At 32.0% G+C, this 26,022-nt stretch overlaps 3 protein-coding genes across 6 annotated transcripts; 2 read left to right on the top strand and 1 right to left on the bottom strand.

Annotated features, from left to right (window-relative positions):
* Nucleotides 1–3,605: 3,605 nt before the first annotated feature.
* LOC115886421 (tubulin glycylase 3A-like) lies at nt 3,606–13,658 on the top strand. The gene is made up of 16 exons (XM_030905554.1): nt 3,606–3,739; nt 3,796–3,930; nt 5,652–6,079; nt 7,912–7,991; nt 8,189–8,318; nt 8,620–8,752; nt 8,952–9,011; nt 9,635–9,759; nt 10,486–10,630; nt 10,725–10,914; nt 11,028–11,243; nt 11,328–11,418; nt 11,584–11,743; nt 12,392–12,656; nt 12,726–13,011; nt 13,422–13,658. The coding sequence occupies exons 1-16, from the start codon at nt 3,725–3,727 to the stop codon at nt 13,582–13,584; spliced, it is 2,622 nt and encodes an 873-aa protein (XP_030761414.1). The 5' UTR covers nt 3,606–3,724; the 3' UTR covers nt 13,585–13,658.
* A 254-nt stretch (nt 13,659–13,912) lies between these two features.
* LOC115886436 (UPF0430 protein CG31712) lies at nt 13,913–20,682 on the bottom strand. Of its 3 annotated transcripts, XR_004050896.1 has the most exons (5): nt 20,421–20,682; nt 20,009–20,360; nt 18,621–18,709; nt 16,179–16,262; nt 13,913–14,240 (listed from the first exon to the last, which is right to left on the bottom strand). XR_004050896.1 is itself a non-coding variant. In XM_030905583.1 (4 exons), the coding sequence occupies exons 1-4, from the start codon at nt 20,585–20,587 to the stop codon at nt 14,076–14,078; spliced, it is 768 nt and encodes a 255-aa protein (XP_030761443.1). In that variant the 5' UTR covers nt 20,588–20,682; the 3' UTR covers nt 13,913–14,075. The 3 variants fall into 3 exon arrangements, 2 of the variants coding, with proteins under 2 accessions (XP_030761443.1, XP_030761444.1); XM_030905583.1 differs by lacking the exon at nt 18,621–18,709; XM_030905584.1 differs by lacking the exons at nt 13,913–14,240; nt 16,179–16,262 and having other exon boundaries at nt 18,333–18,709.
* A 266-nt stretch (nt 20,683–20,948) lies between these two features.
* On the top strand, nt 20,949–25,386 carry LOC115886433 (zinc finger protein OZF-like). 2 transcript variants are annotated; one of them, XM_030905580.1, is made up of 10 exons: nt 20,949–21,202; nt 21,261–21,473; nt 21,571–21,797; nt 21,852–21,926; nt 21,970–22,263; nt 22,313–22,517; nt 23,334–23,487; nt 23,540–23,729; nt 23,782–23,986; nt 24,737–25,386. In XM_030905580.1, the coding sequence occupies exons 5-10, from the start codon at nt 22,170–22,172 to the stop codon at nt 24,984–24,986; spliced, it is 1,098 nt and encodes a 365-aa protein (XP_030761440.1). In that variant the 5' UTR covers nt 20,949–21,202; nt 21,261–21,473; nt 21,571–21,797; nt 21,852–21,926; nt 21,970–22,169; the 3' UTR covers nt 24,987–25,386. The 2 variants fall into 2 exon arrangements, with proteins under 2 accessions (XP_030761440.1, XP_030761439.1); XM_030905579.1 differs by having other exon boundaries at nt 21,978–22,263.
* The last annotated feature ends 636 nt before the right edge of the window (nt 25,387–26,022 follow it).

The following is a 26,022-nucleotide window of genomic DNA, read 5'->3' on the forward strand; positions in this document are numbered from 1 at the left end:
GGTTGGCACGAGGTTGTGCCGACGTTGCGCCCCGACGTTTGGTCGCGTGACACAACGTTGTCCCGACGTCCAAATGCTGCTTGGGTATAAAACTCGAAAAATCTAATCCAGTTATTTTATTTAAAAAAAAATAATTAAGGGTGTGTATAAAGCTTCGTTCAGAACCTTGCAATTAGTGGAGTAAATTAGTGGTTTCTATTAGCGTGGAAGTTTGTTCCTTTAATTTCAATGTTAGCATTCAGAACGTCAAATAAATTAGCGAAAGACATGTTCAATTAGTAGAAAAAGTTATCAAACTTTTAACTTTTCCTCTAATTATGCCTTAAAATTTGCAAGAAATGTCACTTTGGCCTTTGGTTATCTTCCGTCAATAGAAATTGTGGTTAGAAATCAAGAGTTGATTGTTTTATAAACTACTAAATATTAGGCTTTCTCTATGGATACAACTGGCTAACGCAAGCTGTTGCTAGGCTATTCTATTAATTTTAAAAACATTGTGAATTATCGTAATCTAAAAAGTATAAAGTAGAATTGAAACCACTAATTTATTCAACTAACTGCGAGGTTTAGGCCAGTGCAAATAATTTTGAATTTGCAAAATTTTTTAGAAAGCTGCGACCATTGAAAATAGTTAGCATTAGTAACCCTTATTAACATACTAAAAGTCCCCATTTGTCCGGTGTGTGCGTCATCAAAAAAAATCGACCGCCATCTTGAATTTTGGTACTTTTTGGGAAAAAATGTAAATAACTCGAAAACGGTGCGTTATAGCGAAAAACTTCAAGAGGTAAAAATTGAAGAGAATTAAAAAATCTACCAGATTCATTAAAAACTAATTTAGTCTCGCAGCGAAGATTCATCTTATGAATTCTTAAATCCGGAAATATTCTAGAATGAAGCATTCGCAAAGCGAAAATCGTAGAGAGTGTAAAGTGTTATTTAATAGATAACTTTTTTTGAATTTTCGTACTTGTCTTTAATATTAACATTCACATAATAATAAAATATAAAATAAAACTATTTCTTACTTTCAAACTTTAAGAAACTTTCTGCGTTTATTATTATATTTATCAATGTAATTTATGTACAAATAAAAAAAGTTTAATATTGCACAAGAATATACAGTGGTGGCCAAAAGTATGGAAACTTTTTTAATTTGTCATTTATGCTGAGAAATTAAAATATGAAATAAAACGACTTACATAATCGTGACCTACAAATAATTTCCTACAAAACCTAATACATTTAAATAAAAAATTACAGCTATCAAAAAATATATAAAAAATTATGAATATTTTCTTGGTCAAAAGTATGGAAACTTAAGAAGAATGTTTATTAAAATTCAAGATAATATAAAAATTACTAATATTTAGTGGAATATCCCTTTGAATTAATTATTTCTCTACATCTTCGTGGCATCGAATCGATCAATCTCATACAATCTTTACTGGAAATGGCCGCCCATTCAGTTTTTAGCACGTCCCATAATTCATTTTTATTTGAAATAGAATGGCTTCGAATTTTGCTATCCAAATGGTCCCATAAATTTTCTATGGGGTTAAGATCCGGAGACTGTGAGGGCCAATTCATTAGTGGAACATTATGTTCATTTAACCAATTTTGAACAAACCGAGATTTGTGCTTGGGATCATTGTCTTGCTGGAACAACCATCTGAGTGGCATTTCTTCATAAGCATGAGGCAGCATACTATTCTCCAATATGTCTTTGTACAAAAAACGGTCCATTATCCCATCAATTTTAACAAGAGGACCAACACCTGAGCAGAAAAACACCCCCATACCATTATACTCCCACCCCCATGTTTTACTGTGGGCATCTTGTACTTATGGCTGTACCGTGTACCTTTTAGTCTTCGGACATAACGTCTCCCGTCACTACCAAACAGTTGAAACTTGCTTTCGTCGCTAAACAGTACAGTATTCCATTTCTGGTAAGACCAGGTGAGATGATCTTGAGCAAATTTAAAGCGGGCCATCCTATTTATTCTTCTCTTTGATATTAGTGGTTTCTTCACCGCAACTCTTCCAAAAAGTCCCATGTCATCCAACCTTCTTCTCGCCGTGCGTGCAGACACCGATATTCCCCTTTCACCCATTTCTCGAGAAATGTCTGTGGATGTTTTTCTTGGATCTCCCATTGATATTCTCTTCATTACTTTCATTGTCCTGTTGCACAACTTTCTTGGTCTTCCTGACTTAAAAGCTGTTGAAACGTTCCCTGTTTTATTAAATTTACGAATTATTTTCGAAACGGTGCCTTTTAAAATGTTTAAATTTTTACTTATTTGAATTTGTTTATAACCGCTCTTGTATAATTCAACTATTTTATTTTTTAAATCCGTAGAGAAATATTTAGACTTGGGCATGATGTTTATATTTATCTGAAGCAAATCGTACTGTTTATCAGCTTAAACTAAATAATTTTAATGTATTTATTTATGGTTTCCATACTTTTGGCTACAAGGAATCTATTGTTCTCCTACAAAAACTGCTAAACAGATTTTTTTCGCTGTGTAATTTTTGGAATACTTTTATTTGCTGATAAGCTGTTCATTTATATTCCTGAGAGTTTAAGCATAGCAATATTCTCTGTGATATTTTAAAAAGTAAAAAGTTTCCATACTTTTGGCCACCATTGTATATAAAACAAAATATTTTATTAAAAGTACAAGTAAAGTTTCATGTAAATAATCGTCAAATAAGTCGACTGGCTGTGTAACGAATAGGCTGTAATGTGAAATATAAATAATATAATGCGTAAAAATTTGCTTGTAATAAACGAAAACAGATCGGTTATAACATTAAAAACAAATTATCAATAAAAAATAACAGGTTAAAATTAAAGCATAAAATAAGTTATTAAGTAATGTCAAAGAATCAAACTTTAAATAAATTTAATAATCTTTATAAAATCTTAGTACACTACATATAAATTAATGTTAAATAAAAATGTTAAAAGATGACGTTTTAGTGTAGCTTTATGTTAGCTAATCCATGCAGGTGATACAAATCGCATTTATCTACTAATTCTACCAATACTTAATAACTTATTCCATATTCCAAGAAAATATTTTGTAGAAACGCTTATTTGTGTGTGGTGCTATAGATATACACTGCCATTAAAGCTAATGTAATAACTAAAAATATATTAATAAAATATTTTATGGTTTTGTAAATAAAATATACAAAAATTAAAATCCTTTATAGATCTCATATTATGTATTTTTGCACTACAAAAAACACTGCCATTCAAGAATAATAGTAATATATCTATCTAAAGAATTATATTTTTTTCTCTCTTGTAAATAAAATATACATAAATTAATATATGACGTTTTATTTAAATTTTTAATGCTACCAGGAAGAACATCCTAGGCCTAAAAAAGCCAAGCTTAAAGACTGTTTCAGTCAAAAACCTTTATCTCATTTATCAAAATCTGTGGAGCTGAGAGTTTTTATGAAATCGAAAATAATATAACTATCCCAAAGATCGTAAATTCTTATTATTCGTATTATTTAGAAAATAAAGACAATAAAATTTCGATACCTGTATACAACACAGGTGACTTCTAAGTTGACAAAACTTCTCTAATGACAGAAAAATCTAAAAAAAATGTAAAACGTCAAAACAGCAGTGCGGATTCAAGCAAGAATCTTCAAGCATGCGTTCTTCCAAATTTTCAGTGATTTGTACTTATTAACCATGTCCACAGAACCGGTAATACTCAATATATTATAACAAATAACTTGATTTAAATGAAATCACATTTGCAGACACTAAATGACAGGGTTCAAGAGGAAAGCAAGATCTTCAAAGTGATCGAAAATTGCAGAGAAGTGGTACAAAAAAACAGTTTTGCTTTAAAACAATCGTCCAGGGAACCAATAAGCAATGCAGCTCTCGAAAATGTTAGTAAAAATTAACATAAAAATGAGAAAAATATTCGGTATACAGGGTGGGCGCACCTCATTCGCCTCGGTTGATTATACGACATATATACATAAAATAATTCGATTATACATAAAATAATTGCGCAGGTTGGTCGCTACGTCGCTATGGTGATAACAGGCGCTATTGGTCAGCATACGCTCCGCGCGCCAGTTCAAATCGTCAAGATATTGTTATAAACCTGTTTTTTGTTTATATACCGTCATTGAATTATCGCTAAAGCAAGTTACTGTGGAGCAGTGCGTAAGGGGAGTCGGAGCTGGGGAAACGGTAGACCAGGGTTCAGATCTCGGCGGGACATAACTTTTTATTTATTTTTTTGAATACTGTTGTATTCTATAGTTTATTTTGTAGTATAAAAAAGAACCATTTTATTCTGGTATTTTTTAATGTCCGTTATTAATATAAATTGATTGTTAGTACAATACCTCATTTAATATAAAATAATATTCTACTTTTTGAAATGTATCAGGCCCTAACTGTACCTAAAAAGTAATATATTTTTTTTAGTGATATACCATATTGTAAACTATTTATTTCAGTCACTTTAAAGTTAATTTGCATTGAATAATTGCCTACCATTAAAGGAAATTTGAGCTATATAATCCTTGATGGGCATATTCTGGGTATGCAAATACTTCCTTTAAATTTTGGGTGCAATCGTTCAACCGATTTATTCTCAAAACCAGAAACATCTACATATAAAAAAGAAGCACAGGTCACTAATTATAATAAACTTCTCACCCTTGGTATTACTTCCACTAATTATAATAAACTTCACCCTTAGAATTACTTCTATCCCACAATTACAATATGTTCATCTGCATTGGCATTTTTCTACTTTTCGATGGGAAACAATAAACTTCCCAACATTTTCTAAATGATGTAACAATTCCTCTTGTGGTTACTTTTCCATAGATATCCTCAACTCTGTCATCATGTGAATTCAGAGGCAATGAAAATGAAAATTATTTACCATAAACATCGCAAACTAAAAACCTAATAAACAATTTTATACCGAATATAGAAATAAATTTAGTATTCTTACCTATCGTCCAAATCCATGTTAATAGATAATTATTATTTTTAAATATATTTTTGGAACTGCTGGTTTTAGTAATTATTAAATTAAACGAACTAAAAGTCTTAAAAATAAACAATTCTTAACCATAACCTCAAAAATGCAGATCTCCTGTCAACTTTCTTTATTTTTTATTTATTCATTATTTTCCTAGTGACGTCACAGGTGGTATGCGCGAAATGAACGAAATTGGAGCCGCTATCGATCATACCTTGTATTCTTTGTACCATGAAAACGGAAAGATGTAGAAACAAAAATGTTTATGGGTATATGTAGAGAGGCAATGTGCATAATTTAAAATTATTTTCAAATGTACAAGTTGTGTCAAAACTAAGATCCATACCAAAGTTATATTTTTTCTTATGGAACACACACCCGGTATTTTATTTCATTTTTGGATTCTTGTGCATAAAATAATTTACTATAAGGGTTTAATATGTTTAAATGCTTTGGTTTTTGAGATATTTAAATATGCATGCTATAATAAAAAAAAGTTTATCAACATCTTGTACAGGGTGGGTCAAATTCGACGCTTTTTACCAACTTTACCAAAAAAAGTATTGCTTTCTTAAAAGTATACAGGGGTGTATCTATTTACAGATTGCACGTGATATGGCCTATGTGCTACTAGACCTGAAAAAGGGAATCAAGTTAATCAAATCTAACAAAACGATAAATTCCAATACAAACGTTTTAGAGGAAATTGAAAATACTTACAAACAACAAGAAATGGCAAAGAGCAAAATGGATGTTGAGCAACAAAACGCTAAAAAACAGACCAATAATAATAATAACAAAAACAATAAACAAACCAATCAAAACAAACAGCCTGTTGCTAACAAAAATAATAAAGCTCAGCCTCGAATTGAACCTGGAAATAGTCAAAGGAATCGTTCAAAGTCTTTGGACAGCAAGTTTAGTGGTAATAACAAAGTTGTAGCGACGAATGTGACAAATATGACGTTCCCCCAAGAAAAGTCTTCTACATCGAGGAATACACAGCCTAAAAATAATTCAAATGACAACAGGTTATTCATTTTATTATTATTTATAAGTAAAGTCTAATTGTTTAACACTTTATTGACTTGACAACACCTTTTCTTTAATTATGAGGTATAAAGACAGGCTAAGAACATTAATATCTAAACAGTGAATTGAAAGTTTTTTTTGTCAATCTTGGTAGTACGTATGACTGACTGACCGAATGTTTTGCAATGATTGACACCTTTTTAGATTGAGACCAATCAATTTGACAGTTGTTGTCATTTGTTCTCTATATCTTTGTTTATATTTCAATTCACGTATCTTCTATACCGGGTGTTGCATCGTCGAGGGGGACATAGGAAATCCCATGTAAATTTTAATGGGGTCAATTATTGGCTTCCCTAATTATTTTAGACAATAATTCTATTTAGGTTTATTGAAGAGCACTAAAACCCACATTCAAAAGAATAACTTTAGATATTTTTGATTAGCCCGTTTACGAGTTATCGCCGATTTCTTTTTAAATATTTCTCCTTTCTTATCGCCCTGTATTTACTTATGAGCACCAGTCAAGGTAAAAGATAACTGTCAAACGACATAAATACTATTCCTTCAAATATGAAAAGCAAGAGCCAAGAGCTACGAGATGGGGACGAAATACGGCGACAGGCGTTTTGTTTTGATATGATGGAAAGAGCAAACACGGATAGGGAATTTTTAAAAAACATATGTTTCACTGACGAATGAACGTCTACCTTAAATAATGAACCCAATGTTTAAAATTATCGATGTTGGAACAAAGAAAACCAACACAGGTTTGTCGAAACAAGGACGCAATATCCACAGAAAGTAAATGTTTGGGCAGGGATATTCGGACACAATATTATCGGGCCGTTATTTCTTACGCGAAATTTAAATGCAGAATATTATTTGGAACTACTCGAAAATCATATTTTACCTGTTTTACATGATGGCGCTAGGGAAAATCAGGAAGTTTGGTACCAAATGGATGGCTGCCCGGCACATAGTACCCTGGCTGTTCGGGAATATTTAGACAATAGTTTTAACGGAAACGTTATTGGCCTAAATCATACAGTAAATTGGCTAAGGCAAGGTCTTCTGATATTTCGCCAAATGATTTCTTTCTCTGGGGCCATTTAAAAAACAGGATATACAAGGATAAAAAATACCCAAATCTAGACGAGTTAAAAAATGCTATTTCTGCCGAATGCAATAGAATTTAAGTTTACCAACTAGCGAATGTAACAAGAGAATTTTATGATTGCCTGGGTTATTGTCGTGAACATCTTCTTAAATCCTAAAGTTCTAACAATTTAATAGTACCTAAATTAATAAGTTATTGAATATTGTATTAATATTATAATTAACCTTGTAATTGATTACTTTATTTTACTTTAATTCATATTAATTTGTATTTATAAATACATCTTTAAGATTTCCGATGTAGGAATGAGTTTTCAATAATAATAAAGCACTAAATAGGTAAATTTCTGAAATGACAACTTCATTTGACAGTTATCTTTTACCTTGATTGGTGCTTATAAGTAAATACAGGGCCATAAGAAAGGAGAAATATTTAAAAAGAAATCGGCGATAACTCGTAAACGAGCTAATCACAAATATCTAAAGTTATTCTTTTGAATGTGGGTTTTAGTGCTCTTCAATAAACCTAAATAGAATTATTCTCTAAAATAATTAGGGAAGCCAATAATTGACCCCATTAAAATTTACATGGGATTTCCTATGTCCCGTCCGACGAGGCAAAACCCGGTATATTTCAATATCTTTCTAACTCGTTATTTGAATGATTGTGAATGGCTAAAAACTGAAATGTATATATTTTTTTCATTTTTAGGCCACACAGTTCACCGCAGCCTAGTTTAAAAAAAAGATCCGCATCTATACCTCCATCTAGGGAAATATATAATCCTCTAGGTAAAAAACAAATTAGACATAATACCGAAGTTAAAAAAAAAATTACATGTCGGTTAGGTTAGCAGTTTAGTTATGTTATTAGGTTAGTTTTTTCATTAAGTGACTAGGATCGTCATGAAAAGGCGGAATACACTATGAGACTACGACATATACAAGATAAGTCTAAGAAAATTCTGATTGGTTTTTAACGATTTTAGGCATAATTAAGGATGAAGTAGCCAGGGCTATTAGAGACCGGAAAACCTTCACTATAAAGGGCTTTTTTCCAGCTGTAAGAAGAGCTCTATTGAAAAGAGGCTGGATTGAGAGGTTTCATCCCAGTTTAAAGTAAAAAATACGATATTTCATTACTATATTATATTCGATAGGATATAAATGAGATACACACATAAAAATCGCTAAAAAATATAGAGGCGCGTTATTAAAATAAACTTTTCTCGGTACATTTCTGCTAAGAACTTTAGAACTTCTCTCGGTTTACTTATTTTTCTGAAGCTTTCATACTGACCACCCTATACATATATTTCAAGAATGAACGTCCAAGTAAAAAAAAATATTTCTTAGTTTTTCTAATATTTCTTTTACCATATACTTACACATTCATTTTTAATACATTTATTATTTTCAGGGAAATTAATAACAACAAAATTAAAGAATTTTATCATATGAACCTTACAGAGCTAGTTGGTCTACTCAAAAACAAAGAAATATCTGAGACTGTAAAAAAACTGATCAAATCGAAGTTGCTAAGTAATAATCAGGTATAATTCTTCTTTTTTAACTTTTTGTTTGTCTGATCACTATAAACGGCGTCCAGTTGTTTGGGAATTGAACATCATTGACATTCCCGATATCTTTATTTCATAGCCATCGCTGACGCCGTTTTTATTCGGTTATACGGTATTTTAATGTTTGGTGTATTAGTGTTTTATTTTGCTATATATTCCAATATTTTTGCAGGTAGATCTTTACTGGGATAATACGTATGATGTTTTCAAAGATTGTCCTGATAACAAAAAGGTAAATGTAGCTTTGCTTTACTTTTTTTATGGCTGTGAAAAGATAATTACAATATTGTTATAAAACAAATTAAATATAACATAATCAGTTAACACTCGAATATAAACCTTTGATTCATTCTTCCATTTATACAGAGTATCCCAGAAATAAGTGCAAGTATTTTAACTCGTAGTATAGTCCAACCCCAGAAACAAGCCTATGAGGTTTTTTTCGCAAAAAAAAAAAAAATTTGGAAAATTCGGTTAGTTAATTTTTTGAAAAAAAAAATTGGTAATTTTTTTAGTTTTTAGTCAAAAAACATAAATTCTTGATAATATGGCAACATAGGTAGTAAATTAAATTTACAAGAAAGAAAACCCAGAAAAGATCCAGTGGTTCTCAAAATTTTAGCAAAAAGTCATTTTTTTTAGAAATTTTCAAAGTAAAATAACTCCGTTATTTTGGTACTCTTGGTAAATAATGAACAAAAATAGAGTGTCTCTCAGATTTCCCAGAACTGATTAGATATAACTTTATGTTCCAAATTTTTCCTCTGATACCGAGGATTAAACACTGAATTAATATTAAAACTTAAGTGTTTACTATCAAGTATGTAGTGTTTTTAATAGAGAATTTATTTTTAGTTGACACTTATTAACCAATTTCGAAGAGAAGCAGCCAGTTACACTAGCAAGCAAGGGTTGTGTCAAGCGGCAAGAGATGCACATTGGTTACAGATTCCTGGCGTTGCTAAAATCAACCACCCAAGGTATAAAAAAAGTACCGACTTTGGTATAAGTAAACTAGAAGCGCCACTCGCTGTTAGATCCTTTGATCTTTTTCGGCGTCATGCGAACATACTGGTGCCTACGAATATGACCGAATAGTTACCGAAAGATTCCGAACACCGAAAAATATGGATTCTGTACAGGGTGGGCCACATTGGACGCTTTTAAAGGGAAACGCCCTTTTCTATAAGAGATAGACAAAAAATATCAGTGTCTGAAGAAGCTCAATTTTTATCAAAACTAAGGCGGTAAAAACCGCACAGCGATATCTGTTACCGTTCCAGAATTACAGGGTGTTTTTCAAAAATGTTAATTTTTAACAAATCGCTGTAACTTATTTGTTTCTAACTATGCTACTATGGGATTTTAAGAAAGCGAGAAATTTAGAGGGAAACAGGCCCTATAACATAGAATTCAACATTTTAATGAACAATGCTTTCCATAAAATCAATAAAATGAAAAATATACGAAATAATATACATGTACTGATTTCTTTCGAAAATCGACAACTATGAAACTATGAACCCTTCCCGGACACAAACGGCACATTGTGAGACAGGAAATTGTATAGAGAAACAATCCCTATAACATAAGATACAACATTTTAATGAACAGTGCTTTCCATAAAACCAATAAAATGAAAAATATACGAAATAATATACATGTTCTAAAGCTTACTTCTAAAAAGAAAATCGTCTATTTTTCAGATGTTACTTATTATGTAAGGGCGGAGATACCAAGTACTTCGTCAAAGACTTCGGCCTGACAGCAGCCATGTCCTTGCTGAAGTGGATTGTCAAAAATAACGTCACTGGTGAATGCAAGATAGCCAGCAGTACTGGAAAAATTCCGGTAAGAATTGCGGTGTTGCCAATAGTGGAAAAATCCTTAATTTTAGGGATTTTCCTGGTAGGTAATCATTTAAAAAAAAACTCTTGTTTTACAGATGAGTTACTTCGATTTTGCTCTCACCGAATGTTACAAATATGTCAAGAGAGAAAAACACCAAGATATCGACGAGGATATAAGAGAGGCTTTGGAAAACGAATGGCACGAGTTTCTCAAGCAGTTTTATAAAGCAGTCCATGTGGGAAATCATTTTAAACTACCCGATGACGAGCTCAATGCAGCAGAAGGTATGAAACATATCTGTATATTTATTTCTCTGGATTATAGATTCTTTAAGTAATTTGTCTAATCCAGAATTTCATTTATTTGGCTTAATATTATTTTATTTTTGACACTATAGTAGTAAAAACTATGGTAAGGAAGACCACCTATGTGCTGAACGAAATCCGCGATCACATGCCTTGCTTTGACATGGATGGTTACATGAACATATGGATATTAAAACCTACCAATAGTAGCAGAGGTGAAGGTATCCATATTTGTAGAACCCTAGAATATATTCTAGAAGTCGTGAGGAAGAATCCTAACAGAAGATACATCATCCAAAAATATATAGGTACTACCTAATGTCTTCAACTTTTTGCCTAAAAAAAATGATTAAAAGTCGCTGTTTAAATATTTTTAAATATTTTACTTCTAGAACGACCGTTCCTGATTCATGACACAAAATTTGACATAAGACAATGGTTCCTTGTCAGCAATTCATCTCCTCTGACTATCTGGATGTACAAGTAAGTTATTGCAATTTATTTTTCTAGAATACATCCACAAAAAAAACATGTAAATTCAAAATATATTTTCTTTTCAATCCAAAAAGTCATTGACAGGTGTTTTGGCGCATTTCTTACCATTACCTATTAATATTTATTAAAATTATATCTATATTGCTTTTGTAGACTATGTTACTTAAGGTTCAGTTCCCAAACTTACAATCTAAATAATTTACACGAGTCCATACACTTGACCAACAATTCCGTCCAAACAAAGTACCATAAAAAAACTGGTAGGGATCCATTGATACCAGCTTACTGCATGTGGGATTCAAAGGAATTCAAGGTACCTAATATATTATTGCAATTTTAGATTTTTTTTATAATTATTCACAAAGAAATGTACAAAAAAATTAAATTAGTAATAATGGAAAAAGGCCATATTTCAAAAATCACTCAGTATACGTTTTACATAGGACATAATTTTATCAAATTTATTTTATCTTCTTTTGAGGAGGTCTTATTTAAGATGTACAAAGCATTTCAAAAGCCTAAAAAATGTTGTTTAAAAGTCTATTTAACTAGTACGAAAAAGTAGGAAAAAAAGCGTTCGGCATTTAACGTTTTATGTCAAACTGGCTAGGTATTTTTACACAACTGAAGAAGGAAGTTAAAGATAAAAGATTATACTATATCCGTATTGTAGCACATTTTTAGACAACTTAGACAGCTGTTGTTTAAAAATAACAGTTCTCCACAGTTGTTACATCCAAAAATAACAGTTTCTCGTTAAAGTTTCTTTTATGCCGAAGTGATAACAATTATAAATAACAAAAACCTGTTATTTAATTCCAAACTGTTATTTATAAATAACAGTTTCAGCTGTTATTTAGAAATAACAGTTTCAACTGTTATTTACAAATAACAGTTTTGCCAAACCTGTGTTTTTCGTTGAATTGAACCTCTGAACCAAAGTTTTTTTTTCTTTTATTAGAATTATCTGTCAAATATCGGCTACCCCGACATCTACGAAAATGTAATATACCCCGGAATGAAAGAATGCATCACTGCGGCCATGATAGCTCACAGAGACAAAATTGACAAAAGAAAAAATTGTTTTGAACTCTACGGGGCAGACTTTATGCTGACAGAATCATTCCAACCCTGGCTGCTAGAAATCAACTCTAACCCAGCCCTGCACGCCTCCACACCGTTGATGTCTAGAATGTGCCCGGACGTACTAGAAGACGTCATCAAAGGTACATAGACTACGCGATTTTGATCCCAGTATATCTTTAATTTTACCCTGTATAATATTTTATTTTCAGTGGTCGTTGACAATGCAAGAAACAACAGGGCCGATACAGGCAACTTCGAACTTGTGTACAAGGACAAACTGGAATACCAAAAAGTGAACGCGAAGGCTCAGTTCGAGGTCACCGGGTCTCCGCTAACGGAAGACTTCTGTGACGTAGCCGCAAAAACTAGTAGTCACTCCGAACGGAATAGCTTTAAGCAACTCGATCCCAGTAAAGCTCTACTGCACACCGGTGAAAATATGAAGAACGCTTTGAAGAACCTGCTTAAAATAATCAAATATGAAAAGCACAAAAGGTAAGTTAAGATACGTCAATTGACTTATTTGTGTGACGTCGCATCAGTGGTCGGAACTTACCAACATTTCCAAACAAAGCAGTGCAGGTATAGAATTTTCAGCCATCGTTTAACGTCACGTCATATTTGACAACCAGATGGAAGGGATTGGTGAGATCATTACAGCATTTCGTAAATTACTGCATATTATTATTAGTAGTTGTCATCGTCATTTGATTTGGCGCTATAATTTTATTGGTGGGCATCGATCAATGTCAAAATTAAAATTTTAAAATGACTAATAGTTATTTTTTATAAAGGACCCTTTCGGTTAAAGTACTATTTTATCTACTATTTTTGATAGATATCAAGGCAATTTTAACAGTTGCTATGGAAAAAAACAATTTTTGTTACAGCATTCTATTTTTTAGGCGGACAACTTGTAAAGAACAGTCCATAGAGGTCAGATCAATGGCTGACATCAACATAAGCACCCAAACCAACTCTGAGATACAATCCCTTTACCAAATCACGCTAGCAGAAGAGAGCTCTGAATATTCTGTGATTATACCAGATTTAAGAAAAAACACATAAAAAAATAAAAATGTTTTATTAAAATCAATATTATATAACTAGTTTGTCAATATAAATATTCCTAAATAAAAGAAGTTTATTTTTGTGTTGAAAACTTATCAAATCATCATCGTCAAAAACGTTAAGCATCATCGAAAGCATCACTAAAGAATCAACGATAAAATATATGCATTTTTTTTTTGTATGTCTTAAAAGACACCCACTGAGATTTCATTCGCTTTCGATGCTCAAGCGGGATCACTTTTGATTATACAGGGTGTCCCAAAATTTGGCCCCATCACTGAAATCTCGGAAACTAAAGTCTCAACCTAAAGAAAAAAATAAAAAGTATATACAAAAATGTTTTATTAATCAATATATACATCTTATCTGTATAAATATCCCTAAATAAAATTTGATTTAAATTTCTTAAGTTCGTATGGAAGTCTATTTTAGATTAAAAAGAACCTTTAAATGTTTTTATCACCAGCACTGTAAAAAACACACTATCACTACAACACCGGTTTTAACGAAAACGACAACTTGGGTCTCGAATTGTTCTTTCCCAAGATCTTCTTCTGTTCTTCTTTAGTCCGTTTTTCCTGTTCTTTCTCCAGTCTTCTACGCTCTTCGTCTATTTTTCGCTGTTCTTCCACCATCGCCAGTCTTTCTTCATCCTACATAAAGAAAATTTGGTCAAAAGCTGGCTTATATAAAAGGTTTAAATGCTTTAGACCAAAGAATTAAAAAACTAAAAAGAAAAAGAGTCAAATACTATTTTTACAGTACTCCTTTAGAGACTAGAGGGAAATCAATCGAAATAAAAGCTGGTGTCACGTCATGAAAGACGTCAAAATCAATATCAAATCAAAATCAAATATCTATCTCCTTTATATCCTGGTTAAAAATGACAGCACGCATCACGTAGGCCCATAAAAAAGGCTTTATGTTGGTAGTCATGGCAAACGTTGCCGGTTGTCATGAGATTTGTCTTTGCAAATATGACATTTGTCATTTTCAATTTGATTTTTATTTCTTGTTTTACTTCATTTTATCAGAATTTGTTTTTGTAATAATCATTGACAAAGTAATAATGTAGAGATATAAAAGGATATTTGTATATATTTGATACCAATTCAACTTTTAGTTACGTAATCAAGGGCGCGATTTTTAAATTCATTGTTGTCAACCATATTCGGCGCCGGGTTGACTAACTGGAGTCTAAATTTCGCGCTGGGGATTCAGGTAGTAGCTCTGTTGTAAAAAATGTCAAGTTGCCGCATTTATTTATTTATTTCCTGACACTGTCATTCGTTTTGACACTTTAGTTTTGTATTACGACACTATTTTTTTCATATGACACAACACTGATAAAGGATATAATGTGCCAAAACGTTTTTTTTAAACCAAATAAAAAGAATGAAAAACCAAATGAAAACTTAATCAGCGTTTTTCCCAAACCTAAATCCCCAGGAAATTAAAAATTTTAGAATAATTTTACATATAAAATGACAGCGATCATTATTTCATAGCCATCGCTGACGCCTTTTTTTCTATGATATTGTATTATTTGCAAATATAATTTTTTGAACATTAATAACAATACATCACTATTAGTAGATATTGAATGTTTTTTTGTTAAATTAGATCGATTTTCAAACCCCAAAATTTAAAATATATTTTACATTTTACCCATTATCTTATGTACCTATTCATTATTTGTATGTTGTAAAACATTTGCTGCATTTGTATGGTTCATAGTTTATTTGCCAAAGTATTTATTACTATAAATAGGTATATATTATATTGTATTTATTAACTGTATCTTATGTATATTTCATGTAAACTATATCATTTTTAAAATACAAACCAAAAATACGAGGAATAATTATGTTTTCCATGTATTCTACAACATATTTATTAATCCGTAGTATCTAACTAGCGTGACGTCATAAATCTCGCTCCGAGGCTGTTCTATTAGAGACGGCATTGGTCTGATATTTAGAAATGTCAAAAGCTGATGACATTTTGCTTTTGACAATTATGACATTTCGTGTTGATTTTTGCAAGAAGAGGAAGAACTGTCACTTGTTTTATTATTTTCCTTTTCTATTTCACGAAAGTAAAAAGAGTTTCCTATCTGATTCGTTCAGGCACTCAATTTAAAGAATATCAGTAACTTTTTTGATAGAGGGATTTTATATTTGCCATGTTGGTAAAAAATAACGGTCAAAATTCAAAGTTATTAATTTTATAGAATATATCGTGTCCCATATTGAAGTGGACAATCAGTGACAAAATTAAATATGTATTTGACACCTGTCAAAAGTCAAAGTAAAAAAAAGTGGCAGTGGCAACATTGCGACGTGTATTCGTCAAATACCGTATGATCGAGAAAAAACGGCGTCAACGATGGCTATGAAATAAAGATCGCTGTCATTTTATATGTAAATTTATATGGGAAATGTCATCGATCGTCATTTCCCAGCCAACTGGACGCCGTTTTTTTTTTGATCATACGGTATTTTGATGACGTGCACAACAACTTTTATGGGTTTTTCTTAGTGATGAGCTTATCACTATTTTTTATACATTTACAATTACATGGTACTCACCAATTTTTTCTGAGCCTCCTCTATTTTGCGCTGGTTCTCTTCTAAAATTCGCTGCACCTCCTCGTGCTTTATCCGCTCTTCCTCCTATAAAACAGGAAATGAAGTTAACACGTTAGTACCGGACGATTCTAGTCCTACCCGGCTATGGTACGCCGCACCTACAATTCCATTTTCAATTTTTTTCACGTTAAATTGATGTTAGCAGCTCTATTGAAAATGGAACGATAGAACAAAAAGGGGCCGTATTCCATTTTGCAAAATTAAAATACTCTACTTCTATAAATTAAATAAAATCTTTTATGTTTTGTTAGTGTTAATTTTACAAATGCAATACCTGGTAGTATATATTTGGAGTTTTTTAAGCAAATTATCAGTTGGCCGATAAAATATGTCTAAATTTACTGAGACTTAAAAATTCAACAACATACTTACTAACTGGAACTTAAATTTCCCGCTGGGGATTCAGGCGGTAGCTCTGCTGTAAAAAAATGTCAAGTTGCCACTTTTATTTCCTGACATTTTCAGTTCGTTTTGACACTTTACGAGTTTTTGGTTTAAATGAATTGTGTTGTGATACTTTGAGCTTAAAAAAATTTACTAGCAGGCCTTGCAGTCGAACATTGTTCTTTTTAGAACTCCTTTTAGTGCGAAGTGTACAAGATAGCTTAATAGCCATAAAAAACTCATCGCATCTTTATTATAATATTTTGACCGGTAAAGCGGTAGTAATGGCGCTTTATATCCCTTAAGTTCTGTTAAGTAGGTGAGTTGTGTTGATGTAAATAATAACTTTTTTTTTATATTTATAATTAATTTATTTTTGTTTCCTAAAATTTTTACTAAATATTTACTTTACTAATTCGCTAATATTAATATTTATATTAAAAGACAATTTTTGGTAATGCTCCCTAGACTTTGCAGGTTGTAAATGGGTAGTTGCTTATATTTTTTAATTAATAACTGATGTAGGCTAGCTCCCAGACTAATCAATTTACACCCTGTATATAAAAATTGTCTGCAACAATAAACTCCAAATATTTACTATAGTACGATATAAAATCGACAAACAACAGCCAGGTTCAGACCAACTAATAACAGTGAATGAAAAAAATAGTCTAGAGGTATGTAAACCTCTGCGGGGTAAAAATAAAATATATAAATATATGAGTATATAGGGTGATTCACGGCGATGGTAGGTTAGACGTTTATGGGGGAACCGGTTATAGAATATTTTTGAGAATTTGGATTTTTACATAAAGGCAGCTACTTGATCTATCTAACATATTTTCAGCGTTACAATGTTACCGGATCATTTTAAAAATAGTAGCCCTTTTGTTATTTTAAATGGAACACCCGGTATATTATTACATTTTTGGAAACTATTTTCATAAGAAAAGTTCGTATTATAAAAAAATTATGGAATACGAAAATAGTTTCCAAAATTGTAATAATAAACATATATATACCGGGTGGGTCTCAAAAGTGGCTCACCAATATAACTTTTTTATTTTTTTAGTTAATTAAACGAGATTTGGTGTGTTAGTATATGACATAAATTAGGATTGATTGGCGTATTCAATCGTTTTCGGTCACTTCCTGTTTCACAGGAAATGACTACAACTTTTGATTTTGAAATGGCACCCTTAGTATTTTTTACTTTATTTGATAGAGAATAACACTCTGAATAGAATGACATGTCATAGTCAACTTTTGACATTTTCGCATATGGTTTATATTATTATTATTATTTATTATTATTTATTATTTGAATTTATAACTTGCCGTTCGTTATGAAAATTTGACTAGAAATACCAAGTGTGTGGTATCAAATTATTCGTAAAAAATGTTTTTTTCAAATGTGACAATGAGTCACCCTCGTTCCATTTGAAAAAAATGAGATATGATTAAAAATGCGATTTGGGCATTTTTTAACCGGCCAGAACAAGACACTAAAAACATTAGGCGACCATTGAGAATGCAAAAGTTGACATATGATACGTCATTCTATTCAGAATATCATTTTCTATCGAATAAAGTAAAAAAATACCGGGGGTGCCGTTTAAAAATCAAAAATTGTAGTCATTTCCGGTGAAACAGGAAGTGAGCAAAAACAATTGAATGCGTCAATCAATCCCAATTTATGTTGTATACTAACATACGAAATCTTGTTTTTTTTTATCTGAAAAAATAAAAAACTTATAGGGGTGAGCCACTTTTGGGACGCAACCGGTAGGTACCGGATGTACCACCATTTTTTTGGCTACCACTTTTCAAATGATGCGGCAACATTGTAACGCTGAAAATAATTTAGACAGATGAAGCAAGTGACTCTATGGAAAAATCCAAATTTTCAGAAAAATCCTATCACCGCTTCTCCATAAACGCCTAACGAACCATGAACGTGAATCGCCCTGTATATATAAAAAAAAGGTTTGATAATACCTGCTACGATGAGGTGTCCACCACCGTACGTCGTTGCCGTGATGAGTACTCGGTTCGCTTGGATGGCCGCACTTTAGCTTTATAACCAGCTAACGGCATATAATTTACAACATAACTTGAGAGGAAATTTTATGTAGAGACGGTGTCAGATCTACATGCTACCTGCTTTGCATTCGAAAATCACGTCCATACGCCAGACAGCAAAATGTTACAAAATTACCCCAGCCAAAACAATAATATTGCACAAGCTGGCAACATCGCCTCAAGAGGACACGCCCATTTCCTACTCGATCATGGATTTCGGGTTATATAATACAGTGGCGTGCTTATAATGCAAGCAAAGAGGCGTCGCCTACTCCAGACAACATATTAAAAGCCAAAAAAGTCCTATAGGTATTTTGCCTAAAAAAAACTATTCAAGAACACTTTTTCAACAGATACGCCTATAAAAACCGTTGATGTATCTGATGAAAAAAAACTAAAGTGATCTTGAATAGGTAGTATAGTCACAGATTAGGTATCCTAGTAGATAAGTTTACAGATTAAAACCTTGTCCCTAATTCGTGGTACGAAAATTGTTTTTTTATGACGATGTGCACGAGTAAAATTTCCTGTGCGCAAAAATAAACTCGCGTAAAATAACAATAAACGGTGTAATAGAGAGATATCGCTAAACCGAATAGCGTGCATGGGCGTTAATAAGGCCAGGTGTTATTTCCTTTACGTGGCAACGTTCTTACAGTAGCAAAACACCCATAGGATTTTTTTGAAGAGATGAATCTGACACAGAGGTATAGACATTTCTTATAATTCAATAAATATATTTTTTTAAAGGTTTAAAACAAGTACATGTTTAAAACTCTTGTTACTAAACAAAATATTTAAAATATACTGATGCTGGTGTTAAAGTTAAATCATTCTGTATATGAACTTGAATTCCATGATCAAGTAGAAAATAGAAATTCCATTTGATGCGCTTCTATTTATAATTAAAAACCAATTTTTCAATTTCACAAACATTTTTTTTTTTCTTGAATTCGTTTTGAAATATTGCTTGGGGTAAATATTTCCTGCATTTTACTTTCTTAAATTTAAAAATACATCTTCTACAATTAGGAAATACATGAAAAATTTTGAAAACGCGTTTATTTTCGGGATAATTTTACACCTATACAAGAAAAGGGAACAAAAACAAAGGAAAAAAATCAGTTTACAATCTATAATTTCTGAAACTTACGAAAAACTTTCCTGATTTGGAAAAAAAACTCGGATGTCCGCAAAAAAGTTATCTATATTAACAATATACAAAAGAGAATAATAGAATTTAATCATCAGATCATAACAAAAAAATATTCTAAACTTATAAAATGTCTGGAATTTGCTCTTACCTCTCTTCTTCTTTCTTCTTCCCTCTGTTTCTCGCGCCGTCGTTCCAGGTCTTCCATCATTTGCTTCTCCATGATTCTCTTGGCCTCTTCCACCCGCTTGGCTACCTCTTTTTCGATTTCGTCCCTTCGTTTGCTCAGTTCCTCTTCCACACGTTTCTTGACCAGTTCCTCTATCCTTTTGGCCGCTTTTTCCTCAACGAGTCGCTCTTCAGCCTCCCTCTGTCGTCTCTGTCTCTCCATTTCTGCCAGTCGCTCGACCTCGTCCATCTTTTTATATTTATGTTTACGTCTGTCCACTCTATCTATAGACGCGTTGCTACTTGAGGATGATGATTGTGAATCACTTCTTTTCCTAAATTACAATAAAACATACTAGTATGAAACGATACGCTCTAAAAATAAACACACTTACCTGATTTTCATGATTTTTTCTTTGATTCTATCCGAACGTTCGGAGCTTTTGTGTCGTTTATGTATACTAACACTTCGTTCGGATCGATCCCTGGACTTGCTCCTTTTGTGATGTTTACTTTTATGGTGTTTCTTTGGAGTTCTGCTTCTTGAACGAGATCTACCCATATTGTTATAATTAAATTAACTATTTCACTAATAAAACGTAAAGAACATGCAACAAGAAACAAAATGTCGCTGACAGTTGACAGTTCGATTTCGATGATACTGTTTTGACAACTATAACAGAGTTGTCACTTTCTTCTTCTTCATCCGAAATATGGCCACATGCCTTTAGTGCACACACAAGATAGCCCTGGCAGCTATTGCTGTAAAACTAAAAAACTTAGCAACATTTAAACGCTCAGATAGCTCTAGCAACTGTGGCCTCAAAACCTAACTATTTTACATCATATAAAAAATGACACATTTTATATATGAATATACATAAGGCCGAATTTTTTTAAAGAAGAGAACATACTAACCCAACGAGATTGAAAGTTGTTTTGTTACATGGAGAATCCATGGATTGTAAACAAAGAATATTTAGAAAACAAAAACTATAGTTCTTTTAATCTGATAATAAAGACCGATTATAAATTAGAAGATATGGATCATAAATCATTATGTAGGACATGTCTTTCGCAGGAACCTTCTATATCAGTTTTTGACGATTTAGGAGCTGATAAATATTGCGGTTGTTCAACTTTTCGTGATGCTATCATGAACTTTACTTCGTTGACTGTAAGTTTTTTGGTATTTGCCGTTTCTAAATGATCTATCTTATTTCTGAATTGAACAGATTATGAAGGATGATGGCTTACCAGAAAATATTTGTACAAATTGCGAGCTTCAAATTGTTAGCATAGTTAAGTTTAAAGAAATTTGTGAGAATGCCAACAAAGTATTACGAGATATTTCAGATTCGTCTGATATAAAACTAGAAGGAGGGCTTCAGAAAATAGAGCAGTATGATTTAAACTACGAAACAGATGTAAAATCATCAGATTTAGGTGTAAGTTATATTATAAACCATAATATAGGTGATACAAACTTGCATTTCTTATAAAACTCACTTGGTTTATTAACTATTATTTATTTTCAATTTCTAGAATGATATAAGAAATACTCTTAAAGACAGAACTAATGACCATAAGAAAACCAAAAAGAAGTTAAGATATGTTTGCAATATTTGTAGTAAACATTTCAAGTTCCAAAAAACTTGGATAAACACAAATGTTTGAAAAATGAAACAAAAAAAATTGAAAATAATGAGGAGAATTTAACAAGAAGACGGAGTTTAAGAAGCAGGAACTCTAATGAGATAGAACCTGATACTGTAAGGCATCTGTTTAAATAATTTGGTTGTCTTAAAACTTATTTATTTTTCTAGAAAACAATTACGGATCTAGATGAACTGGTTGATATAAAGAATGATAATAATGATGATTCAGATGGGTCATATCAAGTAGTTAACCTACATATTTATATATAACATTTGAAACTTATAGTTTTTTAGGGGGATAATGGGTTTGGAAACGATAATGTTGATAATTCAAGTGAGAACAATGACAATGAGTTTGGAAACGATAATATTGATAACTCAAGTGAGGATGATGATTCTGATGATGATGATTTTGTTCTGGAATATAGTTGTAAACGATGCAGTAAAACGTTTAAATATAAAAAACAACTTAAACTCCACCAGCAAATGCATTTGAAAGACCGACCATACCTTTGTACTAAATGTGGAAAGGGTTTTGCAGATAAATATGGTTTGAAAAGTCATGCTCTTTCCCATTCAGGTATGTTTTTTACGTGTTTTTTTGTGTTTATACATTGTATAAATTGTAGAGGAAAAGCCATACATATGTAACTTCTGCGAATCCAGTTTCAAAACACAAGGAGCTTTGAATGTACACGTCAGGGTGCACACTGGGGAAAAGCCCTATTCTTGCAAGGAGTGTGGGAAAGAATTTAGACAAGCAGCTAATTTGATTCAACATGAACGAACTCATACGGGGGAGAAACCTTATGAGTGTGAAGTGTGTAAAAAAAGGTAAGTACCTATTTTGTCAATTTATAATATACTAGATTTATCCTGCATCCCAAGTGCTTAATATTGTCAAAAAACTAATATTTTATTTTTCTAGCAGTTATGTTTATGTAAAACAGCATCAAATGTATTTTTTTTTTGTTTGAATAATATAATAAATTAATTGTCCTTTTTACTGATGTGACTCCGAGAACGTTTATGCAAAATTTCGTACTTCTAGACTAGGTAGTAATTAATTTTTTTACAAACTCTTATCCCCATTTCACTCATTATCAGAATGAATGTACAGAAATTACTTTGTTGCTCTATTTATCATTTAAAAGAACTTTTGTACAATTTTTTATGCTTCTAAAGCCAGCGGTGATACAAGTTTTCATACAAAGTTTTACACAATGTTTCATAGAAACATCTAAAGTTACAAACTTTCACCCCAAGTTTTATGCAAACTTTCACGTGAAGTTTCTTTAAACATTCACACGAATTTTCATACAAACTTTCTCTCATTTCATACACACACACGAAGTTTTCACCCGAAGTTTCTTACAAATCTTCACACAAAGTTTCATACAGACTACCGAAATTTTGTACAAAGTTTCACACGAAGTTTCATACACTTTCACACGAAGTTTTCACTCAAAGTTTTATTAAACTTTCATCCGAAGTTTCATTACTCACTTTCACCCGAAGTTTCATTAATACTTTCATACAAAGTTTTCATCCGAAGTTTTATGCAAACATTCACCCGATGTTTCATACACACGCTAACCCATTGATTTTCGTATATAGATTCCGTTTATTTGCATTTTTATTTTCTTCCAGATTTAACCATAGTGGTAAATTAAAAATTCATTTTCGTACACATAGTGGTGAAAAGCCTTATGTCTGTCCACACTGTAAAAGGTGTTTTGCTGTTAGGGATACACTTAAAAAACACATTTGGACCCATACAGGACAACGCCCTTACAAATATAAGGTAAATTCTTCTTAATAACTCTATCTGGATCACTAATTATTTGATTTTCCAGAAATCAAAGAGCGCAAAAGAAGTTTTGCCGAGATTCCCTTGTGAGATATGCAATAAAATGTTCAAGTTTAAAGCAAACCTAATATCTCATCAAAGAACCCATACTAAAGAGAAGCCTTTTTTGTGCAGTACTTGTGGAAAGGCTTTTGGCGAAAAGCATGGCTTAAAAGTTCATTTAAACATTCACACAGGTATTATTAAAAAAAACATTTACCCATCGTTTTGTTAACATTTTCTTTTAAGGTGAGAAACCATTCTCATGCACAGTGTGCGATAGCAAATTTTCAGCGCCTACAGCTTTAAGGATACACATGCGAAGACACACAGGAGTTAAACCTTATCAGTGTGATATGTGTGAAAAGGCTTTCTTCCAGGCCAGTAATTTGATAAGTCACAAAAGGTCGCATACAGGGGAAAAACCGTATGTGTGCAGCCTTTGTGCTAAAAGGTAAGTTGAATAAAAATAATTAGAGTTTAACATTGTTTAACTAATTTCATACACTCACCCAAAGTTTCGTAAGTTTCATACACATTTTCACACGAAGTTTCATACACTTTCACACAAAGTTTTCCAAGTTTCATATACACTCTCACTCAAGGTTTCATACACTCTTTCACACGAAGTTTTATATACATACTTTTTTTTCACACGAAGATTCATACTCTTTCACACGAAGTTTCTTACTTTCCCACCCGAAGTTTTGGGCACATGCTTTTTTTCACACGAAGTTTCATACATTCTTTCACACGAAGTTTTATATACATACTTTTTTTTCACACGAAGTTTCATACTATTTCACACGAAGTTTCTTACTTTCCCACCTGAAGTTTTGGGCACATGCTTTTTTTTACACGAAGTTTCATACACTTTCACCCGAAGTTTCTTACACTTTCACCTGATGTTGTATAAGTTTCGTACACACTTTCACACGAAGTTTCGTACTCACCCGAAGCTTTCCAAGTTTCATACACTCTTTCACACGAAGTTTCTTACACTTTCACACGAAGTTTCATACACCTTCACCTGAAGTTTCATAAGTTTCATACACACTTTCACCCGCAGTTTCATACAAACTTTTCTTCAGAAATCATACACCCTTTTACCGAAGTTGCATACAATTTTTATTGTGCATTCGTATGAGGGGTACCGTGTATATGCAGCTCTTTAAGTACCGCCGTGTATATTGTATTTTTGCAGATTCTCTGCCAGTAATAAGTTAAAAATACACATGAGGATGCACAGCGGCGAAAAACCGTACCGTTGTACGCAGTGCGGCGAAAGTTTTGCCAGAAAAGACGTTTTAACCACTCACATGAGACGCCATACCGGGGAAAAACCGTACACTTGCAAGATATGCCACCAGTCGTACTCGCAAAGCGGTACCCTGTATACTCACATGAAGACGCAACATAAACAGAAGACAGAACCGCCATCTATGGAGTTTTAATAGTATGTATATAGAGTGTAACCATAAAAAAACTATAGAACTTTGATGTACTTTGTTTAAATTCGAGTTTCAAGAAAAATGAACAGTTGAAAATAAGAATTTCGTGGTATTTTTTTATTTGTCAAATCACCTATGATCGAAAAAAATGGTGTCACAGTAGCTTTTGAATGACAAATTCCGGATTTTAACGTTTTTGTCGGAAAGTACATTTAAAAAACTAAAAACTATTTCAAAGGCTACGGTAACACCGTTTTTTCTGTTGTATGGTACAGTTCCTTAAACAATTGATAACTGAAAAATATGGTGAAGTTCAATTAAAAATACGACTTCGTATTAAAGTTTATTTATATTTATACTTATTTTAACTGATAAGAAATAGTATACATTAAAATAATTAAGAAAATACTCGGTATGTATTTTTTGGTATATATATTTTTTAATTTCGTGATCTTAATTATAATTAAGTCTAATAGATGTAGATTATTTATAGAATTTTTTATTGTATTAAATTGTGTGATAAATGAGTAGCTAGTATATTTATCTCTCAGTTGGTTTACGTTTTTTTTATCTACGTAGTTTTTATACGTCTGATTTTACCATAATAATAATAGGTAGAAATTATACCATGTAGTGGAGTATTTTTCTTAGTATATACATTTCTGGACCTTTGTAGAAAAAAAAACAGCGTCACAGTAACCTTACAAATGACAATATGATAATTCTGTCAAAAATTAAGTTGAAATACATTAGGGTCGGTTCGACGGAAATTATCACACTCAATATGTCACTTCAAAGGTCACTGTGACGCCTTTTTTCGATAGTAGTAACTCTCCACACCAATTCTTTTAAGAATTTGTGCGTTAGATTTAATAATATAGGACGTCATGAAAATGAAACGAAATTATATTTACTTATATTTATTATTTTGTCACAATTTATTTAAAATAATTTTAAACCAGAACGTTTATCTTATATACATTATTCATCGCTACCGCTTTCTTCATCATCCGATTCCTGTAGCGCCCTGGTTTTGTCT

The sequence above is a fragment of the Sitophilus oryzae genome, unplaced genomic scaffold (genome assembly GCF_002938485.1).
Source record: "Sitophilus oryzae breed Bouriz unplaced genomic scaffold, Soryzae_2.0 scaffold_488_pilon_pilon, whole genome shotgun sequence".
Taxonomy (NCBI): Eukaryota; Metazoa; Arthropoda; class Insecta; order Coleoptera; family Curculionidae; genus Sitophilus; species Sitophilus oryzae.